Below are 13,643 nucleotides of genomic sequence, written 5' to 3'. Positions count from 1 at the left end.
GTCCAAACGTGAGGGGGTTTTTTTGCCATGTTATAGAAAGCGTGTCGTCACCACGTCCCACCGATGACACATCTTCCTGCTGCATCAGCGTGACGTGGCTTCTCCTGTTCCCACCCTGGAGTTTTGGGTGAGAACTGAAATGAATAAAAGTCTTGTATACAGACAGTTACTGGTTTCCTGGGGGGGACAGAAAGTCGACCTTTAGAAGGCTGCAATGTTCAAACCACTGAGCAGATTTCTAACAAAGTGGAGTAAATTTTACTGGTCAACCCAACCCGGCTTTGCTTCTTTATGGACTGACTTTGGCCCCCAGAAGTTTTCAAGGAACCATATTCCAGGTTTTTCGTTTCTTTTCCCGAGTCAGTAGAGATTCAACAGAGAGGCATAAAAATGTTTACTGCCTCTCTCAATTGCCCCCCCCCTTGGAGGAAGACCCCCATTGAGTGTTCTTAGACACAAGGGCATGTCACCCAGTTCCGTTCATTACCATTACCTGAGAAATAAACACAGGGTGGCCAGTATCGCAGCCTGTCAAGGTATCCTCGGAAAAAGATTTGGTGGAGAAAGAGCCGCGCCCGAGAATAGATAGCTTACAGGAGTTGACTGGTGGTTCTGGTGAGAAAGGACCAGCAGGGACAGGAGTCTGTCGCTAATTAGGTGGTTTCTAAGAGGGAGGCAGCTGAATAGAAAGATCATGGACTTCGGCTTAGGTCATGAGTCAAGTCCAGCTTTACCCCTTACTCAACATTACCATCTTGAGCAAGTTGCCAGAACACTGAGCCTTGGTGTTTAAGTCTGTGAAATGGGATGTGTGGACTTTGTAAGGTGGTTAGAAGGATTAAAGATACTGCATGCTGTGGCGCCTGGGTGGCGCAACGGTTAAGCAACGTCTGCCTTCGGCTCAGGGCGTGATCCCGGCGTTATGGGATCAAGCCCCACATCAGGCTCCTCTGCTATGAGCCTGCTTCTTCCTCTCCCACTCCCCCTGCTTGTGTTCCCTCTCTCGCTGGCTGTCTCTATCTCTGTCAAATAAATAAATAAAATCTTAAAAAAAAAACAAAAACTGCATGCTGGGCCCAGCACAAACCTAACAGTGGGGGTACCCAACAGATGGCATGGTGGTGACCTAAATATGCTCATTCATTTCAGGTGTGTGTGCTGGCTTGTTTAAGGGTGAGGAAAGGAATTACAGGGAAGGTGCCCTTGTCCCCGGAATATATAAAGGACTCAGACTAAAGGGTCTTTACTTGAGATCTCCTACTGCCTCTTCCAAGGTGGTGCCGTGTGCCTGTGCAGTGAGATGGGGTTCTGGAGGCCCAGCCTAGAGCAGGCTGGGAGAGTGTCGAGAACAAGCACAGGGCCTGGGGCAGTGGGGAGCCTCACTCCCTGAAATGACTAAGGAGGGGAGAGATGTAGGGAAGTTGAAATCCTTGAGCTATGACTATAGTTTTTATTTAACATATAAAGTATGTACAAAACCTCCCAGGGTTTCAGAAAAGGAGATTCTCTTCCCCTTCGTGTCCCAGTGTTCAGCAATTACTTATCCAGCCATTCAGCACTCTTCACTGGTTTCCTGTGATATGCTAGGCACTGGGGACAATCATCTGTAAAGGAGACAGATGTAAAACCCTTATGGAAATAATTGTGAACTATTACAAACATGGTGCATGTTGTAAACACGAGCAGGCACAAAGGAGCTCTCTCCTCCCTCATGCATCCTCCCATTCTTAATGCCCAGGAGCCAGACTTCCTTTTCCCCATGATCGATGGCTGTCCTTATTATAATTCAGGTTTACTGAGAGCCTGCTATGTGTTAGGGATTCACAGAGTCTCACAGTCGTTTTACAAATGAGGGAACAGAGTCTCTAGAGCACATGTAACTTTACCAACGTCCTCGGTATGGAGGGTTGACCCCAGATCAGCCTACGTCATTCTCAGTCCTGAACTCTCGCTCCCCCAACTTTGCAGCAGGGCTGATTATAGAGACCAAAAGGGAGGAGGTCTTCTAAAAGCAATCGGAATTTGATAAACATTCATTGGTTCCTTAGATCCCATACATGCCCAGATAGAAAGCACGGAACCCCCAAAAAGCTATCCATCAGAAAGAATGGTTTCCTACCGACCTCATAATCTCTCTGTCTTGTCTTCTGACTATCACAGTCCTGTTGGAAAGGCACATTGGGCCTCAGGAATGTCTGTCAGTGTATTTAGAAGGTTCATTGAGGTCGACTGACAAAGTTGGGTTTAAGAAAAGACAAGGACATTTATCACCTGTGTAATTATGCCTGGGGTGTGACTTCATGCCTCCACTTTTTTTTTATTCTGCTAAAAGAGCTTTTAAAAGATCACTTTGACAAGCAACAGGATGAATGATTAGGTTATAGAAACCATGAATATACACCTGCTGAGCAAATAGGAAAAAGCAAAATCACTGTTGGAGGAATGGGTGCTTGTACCTAAAAATAAGATTTCCAGTGACAGCATCACAACAGAATAAAAAGGTCAGCATCCAAATGAACTAAAAGTACAGAGGATGTGGCATGGAAAACAGACTTGTTTTTAGCCACTTTACTGAAGTATGATTGACATACAAGAAGCTGTGCGTATTTAATGTATACACCTTGATGAGTTTGGAGATAAGTATACATCCATGAACCCGTCGCCGTGATCGATGCCATAAACATATTCATCACCTCCAAAAGATTCTTTCCAACTTCTTCATTTGTGTGTGTGTATATGTGTGTGTGTGCGCGCACGCGCGTGAGAGAGAGAGAGAACACTTAGCATAAGATCTACCCTCTTGGCAAAATTTTAAGTATACAATATAGTATTATAACTATAGACTCTGTTGTACAGTAGATTTCTAGGACTTTTTTTTTAAGATATTTATTTATTTATTAGAGAGAGAGACAGCTGGCAAGAGAGGGAACACAAGCAGGGGGAGTGGGAGAGGAAGAAGCAGGCTTCCAGCAGAGGAGCCTGATGCAGGGCTCAATCCCAGGACCCTGGGATCAGGCCCTGAGCTGAAGGCAGATGCTTAATGACTGAGCCACCCAGGTGCCCCAGTAGATTTCTAGGGCTTACTTTGCATAACTGAAACTTCGTACTCTTTGAGTAATGCCTCCCCACATCCCCAGCGCCTGGCAACCGCCATTCTACTCTCTGCTTTTATCAGTTGGACTTTTTCAGACTCCACATACAAGTGAGATTGTGCCGTATTCTGTGTCTGACTTATTTCACGTAGCGTAATGTCATCCAGGTTTATCCATGTTGTCTCAAATGGCAGGGTTTCCTTCTTTGTTAAGGCTGAATAATCTTCAGCTCTGTGTATACTACATTTCTTTATCCATTCGTCCATCAACGGACACGGTTTGGTTCCGTGCCTTGGGCATTGTGAACGATGTTGCAGTGAACGTGGGAGTTGAGATATCTCTTCAAGATCCCGATTTCAGTTCCTTTGGATATATACCTAGAAGTAGGGCTACTGATGATAGGGTAGTTCTATTTTTAATTTTTTGAGGGATCCGTACCGCTGTCTGCCAAGGCCATCTCAGTTTGCATCCCCACAATGTACGGTACGAGGGTACAAGTGCTTCCTTTTCTCAACACCCTTGCCAGTACTTGTTATCTTCTGCTTTTTTTTAATACTAGCCATTCAAACTGGTGTGAGGTGACAGCTCATTGTGCTTTGATGTGCGTCTCCTTGGTCATCAGTGATGTTGAGAATCCTTTTGTTTAACTGTTGGCCGTTTGTATGTCTTCTTGGAAGACGTGTCCATTCAGTTCCTTTGCCCATTCTTTAATCTGGTTATTTGGGATTTTTCTTTTTCTGTTGAGTTGTAGGAGTTCCCTATGTATTTTCTGTATTAACTCTTTGTCAGATAGATGGTTTGCAAATATTTCCTCCCATTCAGTAGGTTGCCTTTCCTTTGGTTGATTATTTTTCCTTTACTGTAAGGAAGCTTTTTAGTTCAATGTATTCCCACTTGTTTATTTTTGCTTTTGCTGCCTGTGCCTTTGGTGTCATGTCCAAGAAATCTTTGCCAAGTCCAACATCAAGGAGTTTTTCCCCTATGTTTTCTTCTTACAGTTTTATAGTTTCAAGTCTTACATTTAAGTTGTTACTCCATTTTTGAGTTAATTTTTATAGTGGTAGAAGATAAGGGTCCAGTTTATTCTTTTTTTTTTTTTCAAGATTTTATTTATTTATTTGACAGAGATAGAGACAGCCAGCGAGAGAGGGGACACAAGCAGGGGGAGTGGGAGAGGAAGAAGCAGGCTCCTAGCAGAGGAGCCTGACGTGGGGCTCGATCCCGTAACGCCGGGATCACGCCCTGAGCCGAAGGCAGACGCTTAACCGCTGTGCCACCCAGGCGCCCCTCCAGTTTATTCTTTTGCATGTGGATATCCAGTTTCCCCAGCACCATTTAGNGATCCCGTAACGCCGGGATCACGCCCTGAGCCGAAGGCAGACGCTTAACCGCTGTGCCACCCAGGCGCCCCTCCAGTTTATTCTTTTGCATGTGGATATCCAGTTTCCCCAGCACCATTTAGTAAAGAGATTATCCTTTCCCCATTGGGCTTTCTTGGAACTTTTGTCAAAGATCAGTTGACCAAAGACCTTGTAAAGAGACCAAAGAGAAATGCAAGGATGCTGAGTAGCACTGTTTCACGATATAGGAGAATAAAAGAAAAGGTAATATTTCTTCATTAAAATGGGGCTTTTCAATATTTCTCATCAAGTCAATTGACAATGTGTTGTAAGACTCTGGACTCTGTCATCCGTGTTGCTAAAAATCCACATATTCAAATTGACCATCAGCATTTCTGTGTGATTTCCTCTGTGGGAAAACGGCAGCTCTCCTCAGGTGTGTGGTGGCCTTCTGCTTGGGACGCTCAGCACTTCACCGTTATCAGGAAACACTAATAATGTTCTAGAGCCTCTAGGGATTTTATAGTCACTGTATCACACACACACCTGGCTTTCTAAGCCATGCAGCCCATTGGCATTTGGGGCCTCAAAAGCTAAGCCCCCCACCCCCTGCCCTAGAACACCCAGTTTTGTCAAAGTTCCAGGTCCAGATTCCCAAGCAGTGACCTAGCATTGGTTTTCTCTTCTAAAATGTTTGATACTTGCTTCAATACTGTTTGTACCCCTTTGCTTGGTTTCCTGTCATGTTTTAGCCACTTTCTGTGGTAGTCATATATCAAACTTGCCCCTTTGTTTTAAATCACTATGGAGACCAGTCTCTTTCCCTCTTCCTCCCTCCTGGTCTTACCCTTCTGCACACCCCAGTCCAACCCTCAACCAATCCTACGTTCCAGCTGTTTGCGAGCTCCTGTGTCTGAAACTGCTGGGAAATCTCTATACACACACACACAAACATGTGTGTGTGCACGCACGTGCATGTATATAAAATCTCTTTTATCTCTTGTTTTACCTATAAGGAAAACAAATTTATCAATGAACACATTCAAATTGCAGCAAGGTGGTTTGTTTTTTAAGTGGCCACATTTCCCAGAAGATAAATGACTTGATAAGAGCAAGCGTGACAGAACCCGTGTAGCATCAGCAAGCATCAACAGCAGAGTGATATCAACTCTGCCTCCCCAGTTCCAGGAGCTTAGCATCCACCAGAAGCTGCTGGCGCTCCTTTATCCTGGTCTTCTGAGGCAGAGAAAGAGGGGGTAAAGCCATTTTATCAGCCTTACAGCACGCAGCAGGAGCTCCATATCCCATATCCACCTAAATCTGGGATCACTTGGGCAGCATGCAAATAATTATCACGGCTCTTGCCCTGTGGCCCCTGCGCACCTGCCTGGCTCTCCACTCAGCAATGGGGGGCAGATGCAGATCGGGTCTTCTGCTCTCTGTCCCCAAGGCCCAGGCAGGACCCAGCACAGGTGGGGCCTTGATATACTTCAGAACACCAGAAGGGACAGGCTGAGCTCCACCTTCAGGTGGCCCCGCTATCTGGCTTTAAGCCACATATTTAACCTCTTAGGTTCTAGTTTTCTTGTCCATAAAATGGGATAATGAGACCTACCTCTTAGGATCCCTGGTAGGATTGAGTGGTGGAATTCAGCCTCCCTCCTCTAAGAGGTCTTTCCCGACCGGTGCTTAACACAGCAGCAGCCGGACCCTCCTACCCCATTGATTCCTTCATAACACTCCCCACCCCTGGACTTGAGAGGAATATACTCATTTGTTTGCTTTTTATTTTTCCTTGCAACTTTAAAGCAAGCAGGACGCTTTGTCCACAGTGGTCAACCACTATACCCCCAGCGCCTGGCAGATAGTAAGTGCCAGATAAATCTGTGTGTGATTGAAATCTGCAGCGTTATGGGAGGATGGGTGGAGGGAGGGAGGGAGGGAGGGAAAGACAGGTGAGTAATAAGTACATAAGAGTCCATGCGAATACACAAGCATCGAGTTGTTGATTTTCTAGATGCCAGTTTTTCTAAAACTGATCAGTTACATCCAGGTATTTTGATCAACGTACCATCAAACAGGATCGATTTAAGTACAAAGTAGAGGTTCAACACTGAGACTCACCTTCCCCAGCCTCCTGCCTCCAGTGGGTGGGTGAGCAAGAATAAGAAGGAGGAATGTGGAAGAAATGGATCTGTAGTGGGCAGGAGCTAAGTGTGTCAGTGGTGTAATCACGCTGTGAGCAGAAATGGGCATCTGGGCGCCAGGAAGGGAACGTGACGCTGCTGAGCCAGAGACCTTGTCTCTCTCCGTGACAGAGACTTGTGTCCAGTTTGCGGTGATGCCCTTTAAAAGGAGTTTGGAGAGCCCTCTCAATACAGTTTTTAAACAAACAGAACGGGAAAATGAGAAGTTCAGGACTCCAGTAGCTCACTGCAGAGGTCAATGGCTGAACCCACTGCCCATCCCAACTGTTGCAAGGGTTTGGTTTGTTTTGTCTGTTGTTGTTTTTTAAATGAGATGCTAATCATGTCTGCTCCTGGCTGATGAAGAGGAATCAGAGACAGGTTAAAGAGAAGTTTTTAGAAATAAGAACATCTTTTCCCTTGCCCGTCGTTAGATTGGTAACTTAGTAAGTCAGCTGTCACCTCGGAAAGCGAATGGAGCTTCCCCAGAGTTGGGTGCAGAGAAGGGCGAGGCTCAGAGAGAGCTCTAGGAAGTGGGCAGCCTGGCGGTTGGAAGTGATATCAGAAGGAGCACCCCACCTGGACACCAGTACAGGAAAGAGGGTAGGCCAAGATCTCACCATAAGGCACAGTTTATTCCGAAGAGTATGGACCGTATTCCTGAATTTCTCATTTCATCTTCAACAGGTGTCAGTATGCATAGGCTCTAGGAACCCTCCACAGCTTTGGCCGTGCAAACCCCAAAGCATACGTTCTCTCTTTCCCTGGCCGAAAGAGGGGCTAAGAATGGCCACGTCCTGAGCTCTCTGGCTTCCACCGTCCTCTCTACCGGGCACTGTCATTCTGTGCAAAATGACTATTGGGGTTTATGCCTCCCTGGCCTCTGCGAGCACTGCCTGCCTTGCTAACATAGGCACTAACTGAAGCTAGTGCTTGCTCTCGGAGCTTTATAGGACTGACATGTTGTGTAAGATCTCTGTGTTGCTTGTTCTCTCTCTCTCTCTCTCTCTCTCTCTCTCTCTCTCTGCATCCCCACATAGTCATCTTTATTCCTTGGAGCCTGCTCTGGCTTGCATTTTCTCACCGGAATTGTGTGGGCTGCTGTTAAAGAGAGAAAGCCGGCTGGCCCCCTCCTTTCTGTGCTGGGTCAGGTCTGGTCCCACAGGCAGGCTGCATCTCCTGAGAGGCCCCACGTGCCCTGGGCCCAGACAGCAGCCCAGGAGAAGAGTGAGCTATGAAACGCAGGCTTTCCTATGAGCGAAGCCGAGACAGGAGGCTAGGCTTCCACTGGCCAGCTCACATCAGGAGTCAGCCAAGATGCAGACATGATTTCTCTGCACACCAAACCCATCTCCCCTTCACCTGAAATCCCAGTGCTGTTCAAAGACAAATATTAAAAATATTTGCTGGAGGTGAAAATGCTGCTTTGCTTCTGTTCCAGGTGCTAAACCTGCCCCTGGGATCTGCTTTGAGAGAGTCAACTCCGCAGGTGACCCTTACGGCAACTGTGGCAAAGTCTCTAAGAGTTCCTTTGCCAAATGCGAGATGAGGTATGGAATCCAGGGCCTGAGCCCGCCAACGCTTTGAACTTCCTACGTGACTCAGGACCAGTTCCAAACTTTTCCTCTTTGGGGACTGTTTGTTCTCGCCCTTCCAGAGATGCTAAATGCGGAAAAATCCAGTGTCAAGGAGGTGCCAGCCGGCCCGTCATTGGTACCAATGCTGTTTCCATAGAAACGAACATCCCACTGCAGGAAGGAGGTCGGATTCTGTGCCGCGGGACTCACGTGTACTTGGGCGATGACCTGCCAGACCCCGGGCTTGTGCTTGCCGGCACCAAGTGTGCAGATGGAAAAGTAAGACCCAAATGTTCTCTCGCATCATAAATGTAAGTCTGGAAGGGGGCCTGCTGAGAAACGTCCTGTCCAAGAACTGACGTAGGAGGTTGGTTTGTTTTCCTACATCCACTCCTTCCTAGAACTTTGTCTCTGGAATCCAGTTCTTTGCACCTACAAGGCAAAGTTAATAAATCCTAGATTCTGGCCTGACCACTGAGATGCAGATTTGGGGAAATCAAGCTTGGTTTCTCAGACTCTAAGTGTTAATAAGTCATTTCTACACTCTGGGTGTCATGAGTGTTTCCAGCCAGGAAATTACTTTGGAAGGAAACACAGTAGCATATTATTGTTTTTGGAAACGTGGTCTTGGTTTCTGGCACGGTGACGGCTTGTTCTCACCTGGACAGAACGGGAAGTCAGATGTATTTTCAGAGACCCCCATAGAGAGAATAAGAGAAGGGAAGAGAGAGGATCAGCTTGAAGCCAAAGGGGGTTCTTTTGGAGACCAGGGGGAAAGGTAGATATTTGGGGGTTTAGAAAGAAAGTCAAAAATGAGGGGGGAAAAAAAAGAAATTGATATATATATATTTTTAACATTCTGCCACATTGATTTTTCCCCACCAAACTTTCTCATCAGGCTAAATGAAAGCAAGTTAATAAAACATTTTAGGAAAGAGGACTAATCAACCCCACATGCTTTTTTTAGGACTCCACCTTCAAAATGATTATGAAATCATTCGCTAACATGGAGGTCACGGAGTAGAATAGAAAGATACAGATTCAGCTCCTTGAGCAGCGTCCCGAGGGCAAGAGTTCTGTATCCTCACCCCCGTTCCCCCGTATACTCTGAGCCACAAGTGCCTCATCCCGAAGGAAATGGGATGATGGTACGTGAAACACGATATACATTCCAGGGGCCCCCTTAACCGCACATGTTAGCGTCTCTTCAGGCCTTGACATTACAATGACACTCATTTTTTAAACTGTAGTCTGAACAACCAGAAGCCAGAACCAGGTGCATCTGAACCCTGAAATTCCACGGGCTCAATTTATCAGTGAGTTTTTTTCCTCCGGGTGTAAGATTAAATGCGCTTTGATCTCCGTTCCTGCAGAACACAGTTCTTTGAAAGCCGTCCTTGGCATTGCTCGTGGGTTGGGAGGAGAGCAGCCCCCGTTCGCTGGGATTCTGACTGGGGCCCTGCTGTGCTCTCTGTAACCTCAGTTTCTTTTGTCAGCTGGAATGGGACAGTCCCCTTGGCCAAGATTCCCGGCAGCCCTGGGAGTTGTCCTGGGCAACGGGCACTTTTTTCAAAGTGTGTCACTCGTGTGAACTTCCCATAGGAAGGCTCTACACGATTAGAAATGCTTCTGCAATCTAAAAATTAGACTTCTTTTCCCCTGACTCCACTAATTTGTAACATCTTATGGGAGATAAAGGGCCTGATCCTTTGAGTCTGGAGCGTATTAGGCACCTTTACAATGAGACTAAACTCTTGCAAGCAGCCCAGTATCATTTAGCAAATTACTGCCTCTGCAAAGACTTGATAAACACAAGGGAGCTGTCTGTTTTCCTCTGCTGAGCATTTCGGTTGGTGGTTTATGTCATCAACGATAGTACTTGTCAGTCAGTAATTTGGAAAAGTTCCCATATTTCAATATCTCCCTTCGAAGGTTCCTGGACCTTGGATTCTTTGAGTCTCTGAGTCTGCACAGGCCCCAGGCTAAGGGCTGGTGCATTTCTCCTCCCCTGTGACTTTTCATGCAAGGGGCAGGTGGGGTCCAGTGGGGGGTGGGGGGGAGATGCTGCAATTCACAAGTTTCTTGCAAGCTCTAAACACAAATCAGTTATCGCAATCTCGTAATTGACAGAAACCAGATGAAGCGCCACGTTGACCTGAGTCACATTGACCTGAGCCTTGAAATGTGCCGCGTCTGGAGGCAGGGCTCAGGATCCTGGTCGCAGTCACATGGAAGGTGCATCATTGTGCTGCTTCCATAGGGGCTGAAAGAAGACAGTCTTCCTCAAACTGTCCTTTGCTTTCCCTTTTTAAATCACAGATGCCGTGCATGTGGCTGGAAAGGGGCTGAGAAATTTACGGTGTTTTCCTCCTCCTGCAGGTCTGCCTCAATCGTAGGTGTCAAAACACAAGCGTCTTCGGCGTTCACGAATGTGTGATGCAGTGCCACCAGAGAGGGGTAAGCCGGCCGAGCCGCCTGTCTACCGCCAGGCCCTAGCAAGCTAGACGCTGAGTCAGTCATTTGTAAAGGCTTCCGCAATCCATAACTTTTTAAACATAATGCAGTCGCCTCAGTGTTTTCTTCTGAAGACACTAATTTTCTTTGACCTTTACATAGCATGAGAAATGGGACTTTTCTTTAACAAAGAAAATCAGATGGAGCAGTAATTTATCTTTCAAATTAACATCCTGTGATTTTTACAAAGGGACTTTGTCATCTTCAAAGTAATTTTAAAACTAAGCTTCCTGCATAAAGCGTTTTGCATTAACGTTTCAGAGCTGTGTCCCTCTTTCAACCAAGATTCAGAATATGTGTCTAAACTGAAATACTTCCAAAGGGAATTAAAACAAAGGAGACAGAACACACTGACCACATGTTCTTGAAATCACATACAATGCATTTCAGCTGAGAAGTCTGTTATTTTAGTCCAGAGAACTTTTTTAGGAGAGGACTCTAATTCTTTAAAACATAATTTATTTTTCCTGATGGGCTTAATTATTTCTAATGGAATCATATTAATCTTGATTAGCCATGCCAGGGGTTCATTTGTTTTTCTGAAACCTTTTCTGCAGAAATCACGCTCCCAACTCTATTTTTAAAACGCGCAGGCACTCGCCAACGATTCTAACATAGAATTATGGGCGTTTTCGTAAAATGACTCTTGCGCCATAACCGTGAAGGATTGCGATGCCATCTCTGATGAGTTTGTTGACTGCAAGTGTAGCTGACTGTCAGTATATAAGGAAATCTCTTTATGTCTTCGTTGTATCGTAGATTTCTTTCTAACAGCTGTAAGAGACGGTCCGGTGCAACCTTATTGTGAAGGAGCCCAGGACCAAGAGGCGGTAGTGCCTGTCCAAGGTTATGTGACCAGTTAGTGGTAATGCTGGGATGGGGACTCCGGACTCCTTCCTTTGAAACACCCCTAGGCTCCCATCCACGTGTTGGAGAGGAAAGGCCCACGTTGTCTGGGTCGGCGGAACAGCTGCCGTGACTTAGTAACGAGTCATTTGACCACAGTCCTTCCTTGAGGAAGCCCAGGCTCACCAGCAGTGCCCCCAAAGGGAATGGCAGGGTTGCAGTCTCTCTGCTGCCAGCTGCCAGAAGGGCACATGACTCTGGTTTGCATCGGGAGACTGCAACACGGTGTGGGCAGCCTTGTGCCCGAATCCTCGCAAGTGCCTCGTGGGTGGCATGTCAGCAGCAGCGTCTTCGAGAAACAGGCAAGGCGCTCAGATTCGGCCCCGGCTGTGCCCCTTGGGGATTAATTCTGCATGGCTTCAGCTTTATGGGAATATACTTTCCAACTTATCACAGGTTATCTGGACTGTCAATCTTATTTTAAGCAATTAGGGCTTTTCGTGGTTGAATCACACATACAAAAAAAAAGAGAGAAAGCAGGAAAACATCACAAATGAGATATCTACTTCAAACATGTTATTTTTGCCTCAAAAAATGAAAGTACATATTTGGCCCCATCCAGCAATAGTCAGATGCAGGGGTGAGGCCTTTGGGGTGTGTGTCCTGACCGTAGCTCTGCGCCGACCTCCTTATATAAACCACACAAAGCATGTCATCTACGATGTGTAGTTTGCTTCTCTAAATGGAAACTCGGACGCTCCGAAGCGACCCCAGTACAGAGCCCTTCCCAGCCTGTGCAGCTCTTCCCGGTCATCCGCAGGGGTCCCACCCATTCCAAATGGGTCAGAAATTCTTTTTAGCGACTTGTCTGTATCCAGTGTTCCCAAAGCATGTCCCCCAATTTTCAGAGAAATAGTACCCTCTTGTTTTCGTGTTCATATTCCACTGGTTCATGTCCAAGCTCTGTAAGTTCCATAGATAATAACAGCCAGTCCAACAGCCAACTCAGGCTGGGGGCGGCCTCCTCCGCTCACCCTGGCTAACCAGGTGAGCCGCCGGGGGCCCCTCCCTGGAGGGCTGTGGTCTCCAAGCTCAGCTACTTGTTCAGAGCCCCCCAGAGTGAAGCCCATCCTCCTTTCTCAGCACCCCTTTCCTGACCTGAGAGGGCCACTCCCTCATGTCACGAGAACACCAGGGTGTGGTAGGCCATGTCCAGCGTGCAGGGCCGGGAGCCAAGGAGGCGCTGCTGGGAGACTGCCCTGGGAGGTGGGTGTTTCAGGCATGAGATGTCGGAGCAGGTCTGCCAGGCTCTCTGAGCTTCGTGTCTGCAGGAGGCAGGGCTGTGCACAGAGGTGGTCACGCCCGTGATGGCCGAGGGCTCAGATTCTGCAGCCCTGAAGCGGGGGTCACTCCTCACCGTGGAGAGGGCTTCTCATTGTGGTCAGATGGCGGGGCTGGGTCGGGGGGTGGATTCCTGAATTGAAATGGGGGACACAGCAGTTGCTAGAGAAAAAAAGGGGTGAGAGGTAGCAGGCGACCCCCAAAATCTCCGTCACTCCCCTAGCAGCTGCTGATAGGTGGATTGTGTTACACTGGCAGCCTCGGGCTCTGGTCTGGCCTGTGCGGTGCTGTGTTTCGGGTTTACGCTCCCAGCGGCGTGTCTGCATCTGGCTGGGTCCGTGCGGATGGGGACTCTGACCACAGGGCCTTTGCTTTGGTGTGGCCGCTAATTAGAGCTCAAAGATTTACCGCAGCCTCACATGAAGGGTGGGCTCTCAAGTTCTGATTCTCTCTCTCGGTGTCCCTCTCCCCCGTGGCCCGGACAGGTGTGTAACAACCGGAAGAACTGCCACTGTGAGGCCCACTGGGCACCTCCCTTCTGTGACAAGTTTGGCTTCGGGGGAAGCATAGACAGCGGCCCCATCCGGCAAGCAGGTGAGTGGGGACAGCATGTCCCCGGGAGTGGGCGCTGAGCGACTGGGGGGCCGTGGGAGGCAAGACGGAGGGCTCACTCGCTGCCAGTGGGAATGCAGGGGTAACCCCCCAGTGGGAAAGCCAGTGCACCCCCACTAGGGCCTGACACAGCCT

At 47.7% G+C, this 13,643-nt stretch overlaps 1 protein-coding gene across 2 annotated transcripts in view; it reads left to right on the top strand.

Annotated features, from left to right (window-relative positions):
* The window catches only part of ADAM12 (ADAM metallopeptidase domain 12), a 326,152-nt gene that overhangs the window by 306,226 nt on the left and 6,283 nt on the right, over window positions 1-13,643 (top strand). For both annotated transcript variants that reach the window (XM_034663422.1, XM_034663423.1), the window contains exons 15-18: window positions 8,060-8,168; window positions 8,276-8,474; window positions 10,575-10,652; window positions 13,382-13,490. In XM_034663422.1, the coding sequence (XP_034519313.1) occupies window positions 8,060-8,168; window positions 8,276-8,474; window positions 10,575-10,652; window positions 13,382-13,490 (495 nt within the window). The remainder of the gene's footprint in view (window positions 1-8,059; window positions 8,169-8,275; window positions 8,475-10,574; window positions 10,653-13,381; window positions 13,491-13,643) is intronic.

The sequence above is a fragment of the Ailuropoda melanoleuca genome, chromosome 6 (genome assembly GCF_002007445.2).
Source record: "Ailuropoda melanoleuca isolate Jingjing chromosome 6, ASM200744v2, whole genome shotgun sequence".
Classification (NCBI taxonomy): Eukaryota; Metazoa; Chordata; class Mammalia; order Carnivora; family Ursidae; genus Ailuropoda; species Ailuropoda melanoleuca.
The sequence above is the reverse complement of the archived record's forward strand: the minus strand, read 5'-3'. Positions and strand labels throughout refer to the sequence as shown.